General features: G+C 52.8%; 1 protein-coding gene across 6 annotated transcripts in view; it reads right to left on the reverse strand.

The window, feature by feature from the left end:
* Window positions 1–6,282: 6,282 nt before the first annotated feature.
* The window catches only part of Iqsec1 (IQ motif and Sec7 domain ArfGEF 1), a 222,466-nt gene continuing 211,138 nt past the window's right edge, over window positions 6,283–17,610 (reverse strand). For 5 of the 6 annotated variants that reach the window (XM_059258194.1, XM_059258193.1, XM_059258191.1 and 2 more), the window contains 5 exons: window positions 16,868–16,967; window positions 15,370–15,531; window positions 14,605–14,781; window positions 10,707–10,756; window positions 6,283–9,660 (listed from right to left, as the gene is read on the reverse strand). In XM_059258194.1, the coding sequence (XP_059114177.1) occupies window positions 9,160–9,660; window positions 10,707–10,756; window positions 14,605–14,781; window positions 15,370–15,531; window positions 16,868–16,967 (990 nt within the window). In that variant the 3' untranslated portion in view covers window positions 6,283–9,159. The remainder of the gene's footprint in view (window positions 9,661–10,706; window positions 10,757–14,604; window positions 14,782–15,369; window positions 15,532–16,867; window positions 16,968–17,610) is intronic. The other variant, XM_059258192.1, reaches the window with a different exon arrangement.

Genomic DNA, 17,610 nt, shown 5'->3' on the forward strand with positions numbered 1-17,610 from the left:
TGGCTGGTTGGCCTTGTCCACAGACTAATGCCTGAGGCTGGCCCTGCAGGCTGTCCCCGTAAGTGCCAGCTGGTCCAGGTGGGGACAACAGTGGAACTGGAAGGCACGGTATCAGGCTTTCGTATTGAATCCTTTGGATCGTGTGTGTGTGTGTGTGTGTGTGTGTGTGTGTGTGTGTGTGTGTGTAAGAGAGAGCGAGTGTGTGTGTGTGTGTGCTTCTGTCCCCTCTGTGCTCTCACTGCTCAACTACAGTGTTGTCTTTTTTCTCTATTTTCAAAGAGCTAGGTTTTGGCTGATGATGTTTCTTTTTAATTATACTTATTGAGGGTGGGGAGAGCATGCGTCGCAGTGTGCATATCAGAGAACAACTTTCAGGAGCTAATTCTCTCCTACTATGTGGGTCCTGGGATTGAACTTGGCATCAGGCTTGGCAAACAAGCACCCCACTAAGCTATCCTGCCAGCCCTGGATGGCATAATTTTAAAACAGATTCTACCATTTTACTATTTACTCAACTTATTATTTAATTGGCAATGGCATTTTTGATGGGAGGGGATGCCTTGATCTAGTTTGATTAACTTGTGACTAGGATGTTCGAATGGTCTCAACGTCAGGAGCTGTTGACCTAAGCTGATGACCTTTCCTTTGTGAACTGACATGGGGCCTGTCATCACCCACCTTCCCTGTGCCTGAAGCTGAGGCTTGGTGGCCTGGTAGGACCTTGCAATGATGTGCCGTGAGTTCTGCTTTCCAAAGGTGGCCTCTGCACTGCTGGATGCCTGGATTGCCCTGAGCGTTACATCTTCATTGAGAATTTAGTTTGCATTATAAATCACATGATTTTGCATCTTGTTTTTGAGACTGCTTTCCATATCATTAGACACCAAGATGTAACTCCAGCCCTGCCTTTGCCTATGTGTGTGTGTGTGTGTGTGTGTGTGTGTGTGCTCATGGACACCCTTATCCTTATGTTTATCAAGCCTTTCTACAGGCCATCTTATGTGTACCTCAGAATAGGGACAGAGCTGGCTGGTTCTGGCTCTCTGATCCAGCATAGCCTGACTGCAGTTCCAATCCACACCTGCCATGACTTTATGGAAGGCTGGGTGATCGCTCCAACCTTGACTTCAGGATGGGAACACAGTTGAGCATGTTCCCACTCAGACGTAGTAGCTCTGCTGCTGTTTTGAGCTGTGCATTTATACCACTCTTTTGTCTTACAGTGTGTCCTGGTCTCTGCTGCCTGCAGAGACAGGTGGCGGGGGATTTATTAAAGGAATTGGTTTATGATGCCGGGGGGGGGGGGGGGGGGCTGTGACATCCCATGGTGTGCCATGTGCAGACTGGAGACCTGGAACCATGTAAATCACATGCCCAAGACCATGGGGAACCTGAGGTGTGACCTGTGTTCCTGAGCCAAAGATTGGATGAATCTCCTAAGATCTGGAATTCAAGATGCATGTATCTGGAGTCTGTATGAGGGCAGGGCATGTGTGCTCCAATTGAAGCCAGAGCCAGAGTGTGGTCAGTCATCTGCTCTGTGTGGGCTCTGCTCCACCCAGGATTGCCCAAGGATGGTTGATGGATCCTTGTCAGGGTGAGGAATATCTGCTGCACGTTGTCACCAGGTCAAATGTTGGTTTCTCCCTGAGACCCCTCTCAGGCCACCCAGGAAAAGCGAACGCAGTCATGTGGGTATTCCTCGGCCCAGTCAAACCAACACCCCAATCCCCTATCACAGGAGGTCATCGTGAGTGTGTTGTCTGCCTGCAGCTCCCTCACTCTGTTCCTTCATCTCGGGAGGCCAGTCTGTCATCATTTGGTGGTCCAGGTGATGGCCTCTTTATCTTCAAAGGTCAATGATTTTATAGCTTCCTCTTGCAGTCTCATAAGATGACCCGTCATTTCAGTGGTTTCCCTTCAGCTTTATGGCTTCACTCTAGCTCACCCTCAGGGACTCCAGCCTGCTGCTGTGCTCTGAGCTGACTGCCCCCTTTAGCGTCACTCTCTTGGATCCTTTCAACTTAACTCTCTTTCCCTTGGTGACTAATTTTACTGTCCTGAGGTGACTGCATTTTTCTTACCATGAGCATCTGTCTGCTTCTGCTGTGTGACTGGTTTTGCATCCTTGATGGCTTGTTTACTAAAGCTTCATAATGGGAAGTGCTTTACTGACTTTTTCTGTTGCTGTGATAGAACACTGTGACCAAAAGCAACTTTAGGGGAAATTCATTTCAGCTTACACTTCCAGATGATAGCCCATCACTGAGGGGAGGAACTCAAGGAAGGAACCTGAAGCAGAAACCAGGGAGGAATGCCTTTTAAGCTGCCCCCTGACTTGATTCCTCTTCCACCCAGCTTTCTTATTCAGCCCAGGACCATTGGCTTAGGGATGGTGCCACCCACAGTGGACTGCACCCTCCCACATCAATCACCCATCAATGCAGTGTGGTGGTATTGTGTTCCCCAAAATATTGTGCACCCTAATAAACTTATCTGGGGTCAGAGACAGAACAGCCACTAGATACAAAGGCTAGAAAATGGTGGCACTCACACCTTTAATCCTAGCACTCCAGAGGCAGAAATTCATCTGGGATCTCTGTAAGTTCAAGGCCACATTGGAAACAGCTAGGCATGGTGACTCACGCCTTTAATCCCAGAAAGCGAGCCTTTAATCCCAGGGAGTGATGGTAGAGGGCAGAAAGATATATAAGGCGTGAGGACCAGGAACTAGAAGCATTTGGCTGGTTAAGCATTTGGCCTGGTTAAGCATTCAGGCTTTTGAGCAGCAGTTCAGCTGAGACCCATTCTGGATGAGGACTCAGAGGCCTCCAGTCTGAGGAAACAAGACCAGCTGAGGATCCGGCGAGGTGAGGTAGTTGTGGCTTGTTCTGGTTCTCTGATCTTCCAGTTCACCCCAATACCTGGCTCAGGTTTGATTTTATTAATAAGAACTTTTAAGATTCCTGCTACATCGCAGTCTCTCACAGGCATGACCACAGGCAAGTCTGACCTAGGCAATTCCTCAACTAAGGTTCCCTCTTCTAGGCGACTCTAGGTTGTCACACTGATAATAAAAGCCACACAGCTAGGTTGTCTTATAGTTAGTTACCTTCTGCTTCTTGTGCATCTGGAGTATGTACATGTTCATGTGGGTGTGTGCACACGTTTGTGGAGTCTAGAGGCCAGCGTTCAGGGTCTTCCTCCACTGAACATGGAGCTCACTGATTTGGCCGGGCTAGCTGGCTTGAGTGTGTCTTCCCCTGCAATGCGGGGCAGATGAATGTCCCTATACCCAGCTTTCCATGGTGGCTGGGGATTTGAACTCAGGTCCTACATGTTTGTATAGTGAGCACTTTGCTGAAAGCATCAGTCCAGCTCCCTCCCTTTGACTTTTGCACCTGTTTGTGTTTGTGTGTTCTTTGGGTTTGTAAGCAGGCAGTGAGTGCACTACTATAATACAGCTTGCTTGTGGAGGTCTGAGTCTCCATCTTTACAGCCTCCTGATGAGGGCCCTTTCTCAGCGTCTGTGGTGCTGGCTGAGGCCACAGGCATTCTCCCACTGAGTCCTCTAACGGTATTGTGCTATGGGGTTCATCCTGACTCTGTTGGCCTTAGGGGATTGTCTTCCCACTGACCTGTGATACCTGTGGCTTCTGCTTTACTGAGTGTTGTGCACAGCCAAGCTGCACATGGAGTTGCTTGGTGTTTTCTCCAGAGTAGTTTTCAAAGGCTATGGGAGAAACTCCAAGAAAGCAGGTCTCTATTGCCTGTTGTTTTAATGTACTATGCTATCTTCCTGGCATCTCTGAGGGTAACCTGTGGTAACTGCACTGAGCCCATCTTTCAGACTTAAGTGGGATGTCTCTGGCTTTCAGATTGGTTTTGTATTTTATTTTTGAGACAGAATCTTACAATGTAGTCCTGGAACTTTCTATGTTGCCCAGGCTGGCCTTGAACCTATGGCAATTCTCCTGCCTTGGCCTGTCAAGTGCTGAGATTACAGGCATGCACAGCTGTGCTTGGCCTTGGCTTGTCTTTTTGAGATATTTGCTATTGTAGCCTGTGGTGATACATTGTGTACCCTAATAAAATTTACCTGAAGATCAGAGGACAGAACACTAGATTAAACATAGAGGCCAGGCAGTGGTAGCACACACCTTTAATCCTAGTACTTGGGAGGCAGAGATCTGTTTGGATCTCTGTGAGTTCAAAGCCCACCCTGGACTACATGAGATTGACTCAGTCTAGGAGAGAAACAGAGCCAGGCAGTGGTGGTACACATCTTTAATCCCAACACTTGAGATCTCACACCTTTAATCCCAGCATGTGGGAAGTCACACACACCTTTAATCCCAGGAAGTGATGGCTCAGTGGAGAAAGGTATGTAAGGCATGAGGAGACAGGAACTAAAGGCTTTTCGTCAGAAGAGTCCCTTTCAGCCAGAGGCTTTTTCAGCTGAAGCCTTTTCGGCTGAGGAAGCTCATTTGGCTAGAGGCCTATCGGTTGAGGCCTTTTCAGGCTGGGGAGTCTTAGAGGTAAGATGTGGTAGTGGTTCGTTCCTTTGTCTCTCTGATCTTCAGTTACATTTTATTAGTGTATACAACATATCACCACATTAGCCCAGGCTGGCCCTGAATTCATCAGGTCAATCCTCCTTCCTGCCTTAGCCTCTTGAGTTCCAGGATTACAAGCTTGCGTCACCATGCCTGGGTATCTTTCCGATTTAAATGGCAGTTTTTCTCCCCATGACCCTGGTCATATTGCTTTAACAGGGATAGAGGGAAGAAAAGCTTTCTCTAAAAGCCTTACAGGTATGAAATTACACTAGAGGTGAAGTGGGACACCTTTACAGTACATGATGTACTTGCTGGCAAGGAACACCGTTTTGGAGTTAGAGGCTTTATGATATGGCCTAGGGAGAGCAGGAAGAGATGGGCCAACCTTGGCCTTCAAGGGCACCTCACAGCTTCATGAAGACTGGCCTGGGAAGGAGTCTCCAGAGAGGAAGGGCCTGAGGATCACTGGGCCATGCAGAGTTCGAGAAAGGGATGTGTAGGCTGTTGAAGGGCTGTTGAACCAGCAGGTGAGGACCGCATACTTCTGGGGCTGAGTGGCTGTGTGGACCCATACAGGGATCAGATGGTCAAGGAACAAATCCCCGCCCCAGGTCTTCTAGGTCTCCCTAGCAGGCTTCACACTGTCCAAGGGTGGGCACACTGTTAATGGTGACGGCTTGATGAAGGGCAGGCATATTCTGAGCCCAGCTGCTAGTGGTATTAACCCAACACCCCCAACTCCCAACATCAGCTCATTTTCAGGGACATTTTGTCCAGTCCAGCTCCAGGCTATCTACAGGTAACAGTCAGACACAGCCCTGGTCTCCAAGGGAGATAAATGGTCCAGCACAGCCTTGGGAAGACTGTTCTGTAGTCAGCCCTGCCAGAGACCCTAGGCTGCAGCCCAAAGGGGTCAGGTCTACCCTGGGAGAGGACATGAATAGTCTGGAGCAGACGGACACCCTGCCACGGGGGACCCGGACTGCACAGATCACGGTGCTCACTTCCAATGTGGAGGAATGTGGTGGTCTTGAAGGAGACCAGCAGAGGATCCTCTGGGAATGTACTACAGGGAATTGGAACTTCACTGGGAGGTGTATTATGTAAAGATAGCCTGGGCCAGGAAACGAGAACCCACACAAACCAGCTTCACACATCACATTAATCAATGTGGAGGATGGGCAGAGTTCGCCTTGGGTCATGGTCCCTCTTAAATATCTGAGGACTAAGCTACTGGGATTTTTCTTACTCTTTCCCCATATGTTGCTCTCAGCTCTTGGGACTTCCTAGCACCTATCCCCTCTGTAGCTCAATGAAAGCCCCGAGCTCCAGTGTTCGCTGAAACGGACATCGCTCCACACTCCTGGCCCCCCATTTAAGTCTCCCAGCAGCACCCTCAATCGGGGTTAGTCAGGGGCCTTTGGGGAAGCTGTGTCCAGACAGGACAAGCCTGGTCATGTCAACTGGAGACCAGAGTGGAATGATCAAGCTAGGTACAGGATTTATGGGATCTCCCAAAGGACCCAGGTTCAGCTGTACCTTGGCTGGGCTCTCCTCACAGTGCGGTCAGGCCCTCCCTCACCCCACCCCACCATGTAGGGTGGCTCTCGGGTCTCTGAACAGCACAAGTGCAAACCCTGATGCCTAACCCTTTAAAACACTCAGGAGGCTTTAAAATGTGCTAGAGAGCATGCTCCACACCAGGCGGCTGGGGACACTGACGGCACATTAAGGTGGACTTTATTTTCACATTACTATACAACTCACTTGGGAGCTTCAAAAAACACAAACCCACAACCTCACTGTTGTCCCTGGAAAGCCCTTGGTGACGTTACCAGCTGCCTTCTGCTGGCCACCAGTTCCACAGATGACCCAAATAACCTGTGCCATCAGTGCAGGGCCCCAGTGTGTCCCGACAGAGGTAAGCAGAGGTGTACTCAGAGGCTCTCTGCCTCTTCCCGTCTCCCCTCTCCTCAGATGGGGACCACAGTGCCTCAGTGTCCTGACTGTGTGCCAGGTAATATGGGACACCGGTATGCTAGGAGGTTGTGCTTTCCAAGCTAGTGCTGCTGCGTGACTTGCAGGTCCAGACACACCCTCTGAAGACACTTGTCTGTCTGTAAAACAACACAGGATCACAAGGTCTCATCACTCTGACCCAATAACTCACAGAGTTCAAAACCCAGAGAAAGACTGAGTATGCTTAGAAGCCTGGTCCCTAGAACCCACCATTATCTTCAGCAGGTCTCCAGGACACATGGAGGGTAGTTGAGAGGAGCCCGGAGCCCGGCGAGCCAAGGAAGGGCAGGGGACTGGAGAGAGGGAGGCCCCACCCCACCAGATGAACTGGACCTTCCTTCAGGTTTGTTCCCGAGTGGTGACCCTTCAAAAAGAGTGAGTGTATCTAGTGGCCATGTCTTTTTCAGGACACTCTCAAGTTCATGGCTACCTTACCACTGGCTCATAGAGGGTGAAAAAAGCCGGCATATTTATGTCACCACTCCAACTACTTGCCAACAGTAACACTGGTGTATTTTGCAAATGTACAATACAGAGAGCACAGCCCCACACGACTGGTGCCAGGTGACATGCAGCACAGTCCCCCTTCCTTGTCAGACAGTGTCCTTCAGCTGAGGACAGACGGTGCTTAGAGCCTAAGGAAAGCATGGGGCTCGGGGCACTGGGAAGCGGGCAGCTCCTCACCAGCGGGCCCCAGCCAGATACACTATGCTTATCAGTTCTCTTTCTGTGGAGATGAGAAGATGAGCCATGCCGACAGAGGATGGGGCAGGCAGGCCGAGTCACTGGGAGACAGAAGGCTGACCTCCACCTTGTGGGATTTGCTCTCTGCAGAGATACAAAGTGCTCAGTTTGCAGATCTGCTGGTACGTGACCTCGACGACGATGATGACAGGACAGGGAGGAGAGAAGGGAAATGGGTGGCGCCAGCAGGCCAGCAGGGTGATGATGGGCCAGACTGGGCTCCTGATCTCTTGTGGTTGGGCAGGCCCACTGGCTCACAAGGTCCTAGACGCAGCCCGCGGTCAGGCGGCAGCTCCTTCCTTTCTGAAAGGGACTCCGCGCAGGCAGAGGCCACAGGCAGTCCTCAGGTCCTAGGCTTAGGAGCACAGCACTGGAGCTGCGGTGGCTGGAAGGGCTGAAACTGTAAAGTACAGCCCGTGGGTGACTCAGGCACAGGAGCGTGGGCGGCATGTGGCCCCGGGGGAGTGCATGGTGTCACACATGGAAGCGACAAGAACACAGCTGGGGCAGGTGGGGCCTGGCAGCTCACTGGACCATGAGAGGCAGTGGGGGCTTCACCTGGCCGGGGCCAAGCACTCATTGGCTAGGCGCAGTGATGACAGAGGGGTCACGAGCACATGGCTGCATGGAATTACAGTGATCGCTGTTGCCACTCAGAACACAACACGGGACACACACACCGCCCTGGGCCGCCCAGCGCTCACGCCACCCGCCTGCTGGGGCTGGGAACTGGATGAGGGAGTTATGGCGTTGGGTGGACGAAGATGAGTGGTCACCGTGTTGGGGATGGGTCCCTCTGCCATGGGCCCTGGGAGGACTGTGGGGGAGGGGGAGTGTGGCTCACCACGTACAGAGGGAAGGAATGTAGAGCATGGGAGTTCCAAGTTATGGCAGCCAGTATAAAGTGTCTAGGGATCTGAGGGGCTGAGGTCCTGAGACAGCCAGCTCCAGACTGGTCGCCCCAAGTGCTAGGGTAGAGGTGACTGCGCTTTGCCTAGTTGCTTACTGGAGATAACAGCAGTTATAATACTGGTTACTTAGAATAGTACTCTGTTAATAAAATAGGGGTCTATACAGAGCAGAGTAGGGTATTAGACAGTCAGGTGCTGTGTTACTTGGCACAGTGAGTTATGAGCGTGTAAGGTTTCAGCCAAGCTAGAGGGAATTTCTTTGTATGAAAATATGGCAGGATCTGGGTTTGTTCTAGCAGGGTTTTTGGTCTACTCACACATTTATCTAGATTGACTTCCTGTCACTTAATGTGGCAGTCTTTAGGAGGTCCCTAGTGCTAGCTTTGTGGATGAAATGCTTACCTTCCACACACAAACACTACCTATACAGTATGTATATATATATTTATATATTTATATATTTATATTATATAAAGTTTACTTACGTATTTTCATCACCCATATCAGATCTACTTAATATTATTATTATTATTTGCCCACTGCCAATAACAGAACGCTAACACAGCCCAGTCTGGGGTTGGTTCTGTCGGGTCTGACTTCTGTAGCTCAGGTTTGCTTTGCTAGGTTGGGTTTTCAGATGTGTAGAGTGAGGGGCTGCGGGCTGACAGGGGAAAGGCAGTTCCTCTTTTCCTTAGTCAGCGCTGTGTCAAGGCCAATGGTGGCTGAGGCCCAACCTCGGGCGGAGGGAGGACTGGGTGTCAGGGCTAAGTCAGAGTGGGAGCTCTGCTCCGTGGGAGGCAAGCCCTTGGGTCCACTCTGGCTACGAGGGCAGAGGGAGTGGAAACAGTGGTGCCTTTGGCTGGTCTGAGGCTGGTGCCTGGTAGGCCCTGTGTGCCTAGTATGTGATAGGCGGCTGCCTGGGCTGTCTACACAACTGTGCTGATGCCACTGGGCTTGGCCTTGCTGCTGGTGGGGGGCGGTGGGGCAGGGGGTTGCCCATGGTGATGTGTTGCATGTCCCGCGTGACCAGGGTGAGCTGTGGGCAGAGGCGGGTGGCTGTGCGTATGGGCCACATATGGGGGGTGCCCCCCGTGTGGGCCATGGTGGTACTGGTGGGTGTGCTGCAGGTGTGGGGGCGGGTGGTAGTGGTGGTGGTGGTGATAGGGGGGTGGGTTCTGCTGCGCATGGCAGTACTGTGCATGGTGCCCATGCAGAGGGCCCTCTGAGGGCCCAGGGTGATGGGCGTGAGGGGGTCCTGGGGGAGGGGCTGAGGGTGGGTGGGCCTGGGGAGGGGGCTTCCCTCTCCTGCTCCCAAACAAAGAACCCAGGAGAGAGGAGGAGTTAGGCACGGGCTGGGGGGGGCGAGATGGGCACTCTCGTGTTGAGGTCGCTCTCCGGCGCATGTGAGGACTGCTAATGATGGAGCCCTAAAAAGGAAATTCATAGAAACCAAAATTAAAAGATCTCAAAGCACACAGGCCAGACCAAGTTTTCCAAATTCAGAAGTCACCCACTGACTGCTGGGCCCGAGGATGGGAAGGATGCGGGCTCGGCCTGACAGCCACTGTGCAGGGGGCAGCTGGGGGCTGGTCCTGATGGAGGTGAGGGGCATCTCCTTTCTGTGCAACAACACAAGGATGCTTCTGCTCATGCTGGGCCGCTGCAGAGTGTGACATCAGCCCACGTGACAGGGTGGGGTGTTATGAGCATGTGAGGCTGAGGAGTGGCAGTGAGTGTGGAAAAGGAATGACCTGGCTCCTGGGAAGCTGGGCCCATGTGGGGGTCCCGAGGTGTCTGGGAAGGTGGTACCAGACAGGCAGGACCCTAGAACCTTATCCTTGGGGGCGGGGGCATGGCCTAGGACTTTCCTCGCAGCTGCCTGTAACAAACCCAGGAGGAGTAAAAGGTCTGTAGGTTGAGTCAAGGTGTGGGCAGCAGGGAGCAATGGGGGATGAATGGAAGCTCATGAAATCCACACTGACTCTTCCTTTCTCTCAGAAACTCCTCCTGTGAGCTAGCTAAGCGATTCCATTGTGTCCTGACCCCAGACACACAGCCAGTAAAACTCCAGGAAGGAAGCGATGGATGGCAGAGCGTAGGGACAGGCGAGTGGGGCTAACACATCCAACAGTGAGAGCTGAGGATGAATGAAGGGCGGGTGGCGCTTGCGCCCGGGGCGGGACCTGAAAGCCAGGACGTTCATCATGCTCAGGAACCACAGGGAACAGGGGTTAAGTGGAAATGAGAACACAAAGTCCACACCCTCCCTCTGCCCAGCCCTTGGGTCAGAACAAGCAGTGAGAGGCATGGATGCTTCTAGGCAGAGAAGCTGCATGCAGGGCGGAGGCAGGCAGGGCGGGAGGGCCAAGTCTGTGTCTCTGCAGGAAGGGGAGGGAAGAGCAAAAAAAGACAACATAGAAACCAAGGGTGGGTGACACAGGATGGCCAGCTGGACGGGGTGCTTCCTACTTACTTCCACATTGCTCTCTAGCGATCCCGCACTGCTGCGACGCCCTCGCTTCCCTGCCCAGAACATGCAATACCAGAGGTTAGACACGCACACCAGGTCTGGTGCCACTGCCGCCTGCCGCTGCCACTGCCCGGAGCTGGGGCTGGCCCATGTGTCTGCCAGGGAAGGGCCTTGAATGGGCTCAGTGGGGAGGCCGGCAGCAGTGCAGTGAGGAGTTTTAAAAACAATGGCGTGAACAAACGTTCAGCAAAAGGGAGAAAATGTTTTTAAAACCAGGTCCAACTTTGTAATGCTTATCCTGAACTGTGGTCTTCGGGGAGGGGGGTCTGAGGTGGGGATATGTGGACCACCACCTCAAACTCCTGCCTGCTCACCTGACTCAGTGCAGCCAGCCTCAGCTGGGGTCTGGGGGTACAGCTTCTGCAACAGCACAATGCCCCTGATCCCCAGTGGATTTCATATATATATATATGCATATCCACATGCATGTTTACATATATATATTCCCCTCCTTGCCTTCTGGGGCAGAGCAGTTGGTCAAGGGGAAACTGAGCCTTGGGCCCCTTGTCCTTTGGTGCCTCTGGGGGTACGGTTTGGTTTGTGCAGTGCCCTGCCTCCTGAGTCTAGCTCTCCTACCCAGAATACTGCAATGCATTCTAAGTCGAAAATGTCTACAATGAAGACACAGCACACAGTAGGTACCCATCCATCAATGTATGCTGGCTATGTCAAAGGGAGGCTGGGCCTTCCAATAGCCCCCTCGTGCCTCAATGGTCCCACCAGAAGTCTCTCCTTGACTTCTTGTATGAGGGTTCAGGGTTTCCTGTAAGCTTCTGTGGGTGAGCACCATGCTGTGTGTCAGAGGGAAGCGACAAGGCCGAGACAAGGCATGGGCTACCTCCACTTACAAAGAGAGCTGGTGGGCCCTGGAAGATGAAGAGGCTGCTGTGTGCCTCTCTGGTGGCCGGGTTGATCATGAGGGCCTGAAAGCTGCTGTTCCTCAAAGCAGACTGGACTTCACAGAAGGATCAGGTGGAGACAACTAGGGGCCTTTGAGCCTTAACACGACCACTGAGACCAGTAGTGACAAGCAGATGTGGAGGAGGAGATCTAGTTCCATATTTGCCTGCTGTCCCCAAGGCCCGGATTCATGGGAGAATCTGGGTCAGGGGAAGGAAGGCCATGACACTATGAAGATGTCAGCTGCTGGGCATCCCGGGAGATGGCCCCTTCCTTTGGTGAGAAGAAAGGCTGTTTTCCTATCTGCAGGTACAAAAGAGGCTTCCCACTGAGGTCCAGGGACATAGCAGTAGACTTTGAGTGCTTAGGCTCTTGGCCTCAGTTTTTCTATCTGTGAGATGGCTATTTCCTGACTCCAAACTGTTCTTTTGGTGGCCAGGACAGTGTGGCACCACACATGCATGAAGAGTGGCCCTTCTCTGCTGTCATTTTTCACACAGGCTCTCAAGCCCCTCCCATGTCCGGGTTCCCCAGAAAAGACCACGTGTCTTGTATCCTGTAGCCCAAACTGGAACAGAGAGAGGCTGTCCCGCCCAGTGTGGCTGTAGTTTCTTCAGTTTCATCCTTTCCACTTCTCAGCTCTCTCCACAATCAATCATAGAGCTGTGTTCACTGCTGCACCCCCACAGCCTGTTCAAACACTCGGCCAATGGGAGTAAGGCATGCTGGGTGCACAGGCTCACCCCCTGGTCTGCATGGTTCATCTGAAAGGGTCTCATATGGTCCTCAAAGTCTTGGCTGCATTTCAGAGGCAGGACAAGCTCTCCTTCTTGCACTGTGGCTCTCAAGCATCACTCACTGCTGAGACCAGTTCTAAGTTCTTCACATGCACTGATTTGTCAACACAGCTGGGGAAACTGAGGCCAAGGGCCTGCCTGCTCAAGAATGGCAGCAGAGTAATGGCATAAGCTTCAGACAGCTGACTCCAGAACTCATGCTGCCCACAGTCTCTGCTGGACATCGTGTAGTAGGAGGTGATGCGGCTGTTTATCTAACACCACTTCTCACAGATGGACTGCCCTGGTACAGGACACGAAGTCTCTGATTCCAGGGATGGTCTCTCTGTGGGAACTTGGTGCTGGTCAGTTTAGCTGGGGAGGGCCAGGCTAGGCATGGCTACTACAGTGTCTGCTGGCAGGCCCTGGTTCTTATGGCCCAGGGAAGAGGACAGGCCTGGAGCTGGGTCTCCTTCCCTCTCCCAAAGGCAGGTGTCTATAGATGGGCTTGCTTGTGAGCCATCCCAGCCTCTGGCTGGGCTTAGGCCTTGTCCGTGGTGGGATGGGACTACGGCAGATCAGAGGCAGCTGCTCTCAAGGTACCCTGCCCCATTATAATGACAAAGGCCTGCATCTTCATGAGGTAGTGCACCCGACTGCCATCACCTCAGGCTGGCACAGTGGCACTGTGGAGAGTGAGGACGACTCGGCTGCCTGTTGGGAGCTGGTTGCCCAGGTCAAGAATCCTGCCTCTCCAGATGCCCTGCCAATGTCTTCCAGGGTAAGATGCTGCTTCACTGGACATCACAGGTGGTCTTGATCTGGACTCAGATGCTTGGGATCCCCTTGGAGTTTTTGCCCCTGCAATCCTTGACTTGGCCAAGAAAGTCCCAGTAACAATTCAGAAGCAGCTGCATCAAGGAGCTCCATCCTTGGAGGATGCAGCCAGGCAGGTAATCCTACCTGATCCTCGAGCCTGCTGCCCTGGGCCTCAGTCCCAGCAGGGCTACTGCACAGACTCAAACCACCCCAGGGCCCAAGCAGTCGAGTGACATGGGCTGGGTTGAGCAGGCCGCTGGGAAGCTAGTGGTTCTCAACCAGGGGTGATCTGACACCTGGCATTTCTGGAGATGCAACAGGTTGTCATAACTGAGCAGGTGCCGCTGGCCTTGGTGAACCAGGCACAGTTCAGTTAGTTATGTGCCCCAGAGTGTCTCCAGTGCCCAGGTTGAGAAGCCCTGGCTTAAACCCTCATGCTGGCGGTGTCAGATTCTCACTATGGAAAAAAAAAAATGACAAAAGCAAAGAAAATTCAAAAAGGAAAAAACAATTCCTGAGAAATGAGAAAGCAGTATGAGGCAGTGCTGTGGGGACTGAGAGGGAGTGCTGGGCAGGCCCTGAGGGCCCCACCTCACATAAGGGCTGAGGTCACACTGCTCCATGCACACTGACTGGCTAGACACTTGTGGTAGCTAAGGGGCTGCTGCCCTGACCGCATCTGCTTCCACTCCAAGGCTGGACGAGGCCACTGGTAGCAGCTTCCTGAGGCTCACAGCACTGTCTACCTCTAAGAAATCTAGGAGGCTTGGGGGTTCCTGCTCTCTGGGGCTACATGGCTGGCAGCAAATTAAACCACAGAAACAAGGAAATAACACTGACAGTGAGCAGCTTCCACCAGGTCTGCCCCACACCTACTGTGGTAGTGGCTTTAGGCTGGACAGAGGCCTGGAATTCTCAGGAAAAGAGCCCCACAGGAAGCAAAACCAGGACAGTGGCAAAGGGGGTTCCCAGACAGTTCAGTAGGCTTCGTTCCATTTCATTCATTAGCATAGAACACACAGCAGTGGAGAGCACATGGGATGCACCAGCTTGATGCTCTTAGCCATAGAGCGATAGATATGGGGGTGGTGTGATAAAGACCCTGGGAGAAGTAGGAAATGGGACGCCATCCCTGGTTGTCTTGCACAGACTGTCCCTCGGACACGTCTGTGTTCCGCTACCGTCCTGGGATGCTCATGGACCTCCAAGAGAACTGTGTCCGTGCCTGAGCAGCCCTTTCCAGCACCACGCCGGCCCAGGGGCGCCAGGCCTCAGTGGGCCCAGGGGCGCCAGGCCTCAGTCATGCATGCACTGGCTGGGAGGCTACTTCTCAGCCCAGCTCTTACCCGCTTCTGAGAGGTCTCTCAGGGAGCTGCTGAGGGCGCTGCGCTTGAGGCCCTCTCCACTGGCATAGCTGTCATCCAGGCAGGCCCTGCTCAGCGTTCCGTTGCCCGACTCCTTTTTGAGGCTGGAGCACTGTGACATGCTGGGCCGCACGACACCCTTCTGTTTCTCGAGCTCGGCTGGAACAGAGAAGGAGGACCAGTGAGAGGCAGTGGCCACTGTCCCGGGCCCTTACTCCTGGGAATAGGGAGGGAGATTCCTGGGAAAAGGGGGGCATCCTGGACAAGAAATGAGCTCTGGGCAGTGCCCGGAGGCCAGGCTGCCTGTGATAACAAAGACTAGCACTTTTGGGCTCAGGAGGGCTGCAAATTAGGCCTGGATTGGAAGAGGAGTGGGCCACACTTATCTACAGGGGAACAGGTAGGGAGACTGCAAGTCTGCAGAGACCTAGAGCCAGGGCCCCAACAGTTACTGGGCCAGAATGAGGACAAGGACTGAATGGCATAAGCTCAAGTCCACAGTGACCAGAAACAAGGGTTGGGCTAAGGCAAGCGGTATGCTGAGGGATAGGACGGCTCCCCAAGGGCTGCCCTGGCACACGTTGTTGAGGAGACAAAGACCTGGACAGCTCATTGCTGGGCCTCAGGGAGTCCTGGCACCAACCACTTCTGAATACTGTCATTGCACACGACAGGAAGGCTCCCTGGGAAGACCTCTTGAGACTTATGAGCTACGCACTGCTTCTCAGAGTCCTGCTTGGGACTTACACTCTATCCGGTGCTTCTCCATCTCCTGCACTTCAGCAACAGACTCCCTCAGGTCATCAGTGAACTTCTTCCGGTCCTGAGGATTGGGAGCGTTGAAGTTTATTAGCACTTTGATATCTGCTCCAGGGACAGCAGACGTCAGCCGGATGCCATTGGGGTAGTCTGCAGGGGAGGAGAGGAAGGGCCATGGAGTCAGCAATCACTTTATGGTCCACTGGCCAGAGAACAAGGATGGTGTGCCTTGGATGAGCCCTGAGGTGGCCTGTGCAGAGGTGGAACATAAGCAGGAAACGGCCTTCTCTCCAGGACATGGGTGACAGCCTACCCTGAAGCCCATGGTTACTGTCAGGCACCAAAGCCCTGGAGGACAGTGGCATTCTCAGCTGTGTGGTGTCTTGTCCTTTTCCCCCAGGGAACTCTGGACAACAAAGCCATTTATTCCTGAAAGGCTTTCAATTATGGCTGGCTTCCTTGGAGTTACCATGTCCCCCACCCCATATCCAACAATCTCTCTCTGTGGCTTGGCTCTCTTGAGTGAGCACTGAGTGGCACCAAGCTGAAGCCCAAGATATCTAAATCTAACGTGAAAATTTAGATATGGGCTCAGCAATTTTCTCTAAGTCGTTCAAACCACCTATGATGTGCCTGAGTGAGGCATTCCCACCGCAGGGTGACTGGGGCTTTCACCTGGCATCTGGGCTAGGGGGCATATGAATATGACCACCAGCATTCACAGCCCAGCTTCACTCCTGGGCCCACTAGGTCTCTGTCCTGGCTTGAGCAGACTGAGTTGACACAAACCTGAGTTGACACACACCAAGGTAAGAAAAGGCTGTGAGGGGACAGGACATGTATCTTTCTGCTCCTCAGTCTGAGGAACAGGAGGGTGAAAGCCTCAAATGCAGGCTGCTAGGACTGTGGTTCTGGTGGCCAATTGTGGCTAACAGTTTTTGAACCTGCAGGTGTCTGGAAGGCTGATTAGAAGATGGTACCAGCCTATCCTAAGACAGGAGAGTCCACACTACTACAGACACCTCAGCCCTGCCACACTAAGCAGAGCAACTGTCCCAGCTCAGGAACTTCTGACAGAAGAGACAAAGGAGAAGAGAACAGCAGGCTGGGGAGGAGGGGCCGACCTAAGCAATAATGACTCCACCGGTAGGAGCCAGCTCTGGGCCCAGCTATCCTACACTGTGGCAAGCCAGTGTCGGGGGTTCCCCTAGGGTAGGCAGCACTGTGCCCACATTAGAGACGAGGGGTTGGTCCTAGGATAATGAACTCAGCTTCTGCCTGTGTCATCAGACTAGTCACTGAATGCTTCTCTTGATGAACCTGCCTCTGCCTGGTAAAACCCTGGCTCCTGACAAAGCACCACGCTATTCGTCTGGCCTGTCCTGAGGAGGGAATGTGTACCCAGAAGGCTTGCATCCTAGCTGGAGGTGACAGGGACAAGGAAAAAAACACACCTCCTCACACCCCATAGGGCCCAGGGACTCACACTGGTTCTCGAAGAGCAGGACCTGCATGCCATAGAGGGAAAAGGACTGCCGGAAGCTGTATGTCACTGAGTTCTTCTTCTTCTGGAAGATCTTGGTGACCTAGGGCAGCAGATATGAAGCGAAGTTGCAGTGTCTGTGAGGAGGCTGGGGTCCTTGTGCCATCTTAGCTGGCACCAAAGCCCAAGACACAGCAGAGGGGCCAGCGCCCATGCCTGGGGATGGGCAGCGAAGGCAGAGTAGTGCTGACCTCAGAGGCCAAGGCTGGCTCTTTCAGGGCCACTCCTAAGAGCATCATCTCCAGACTAGCAGAGAGTCGGTCACATGGAAGAGGCTCTCTAGATGTGAGGACACTTAGAGCTGGGCTGACTTATTCTAGGGTTCAAACCTTCATGCCTGAGTGAAGTCTCTGCCTATCACAGCAGTCAGGTGTCAAGACCAGAGCCAGCCAATGGGGAATTGTGCTGGTTAGTTATGACATATTGACACGCTGGAGTCATCTGAGAGGAAAGAACCTCAACTGAGACAACTCCTATATTACAGTGGCAGGTAGGCAAGTCAATGGGGCATTTCTGGATTGAGGTGGGAGGTGCCACCCTAGGTGGTCCTGGGTTGTATAAGAAAGCAAACTGAGGAAGCCAATAAGCATTTCTTCATGGTCTTTGCTTTGTTTTGGTTCCTGCCCTGACTTCCCTTCATGATGAACTATAGGCTAAATTAAACCCTTTCCTCATCAAGTTAAGTT

This window comes from Peromyscus eremicus, chromosome 3, assembly GCF_949786415.1.
Source record: "Peromyscus eremicus chromosome 3, PerEre_H2_v1, whole genome shotgun sequence".
In the NCBI taxonomy this organism is placed as follows: domain Eukaryota; kingdom Metazoa; phylum Chordata; class Mammalia; order Rodentia; family Cricetidae; genus Peromyscus; species Peromyscus eremicus.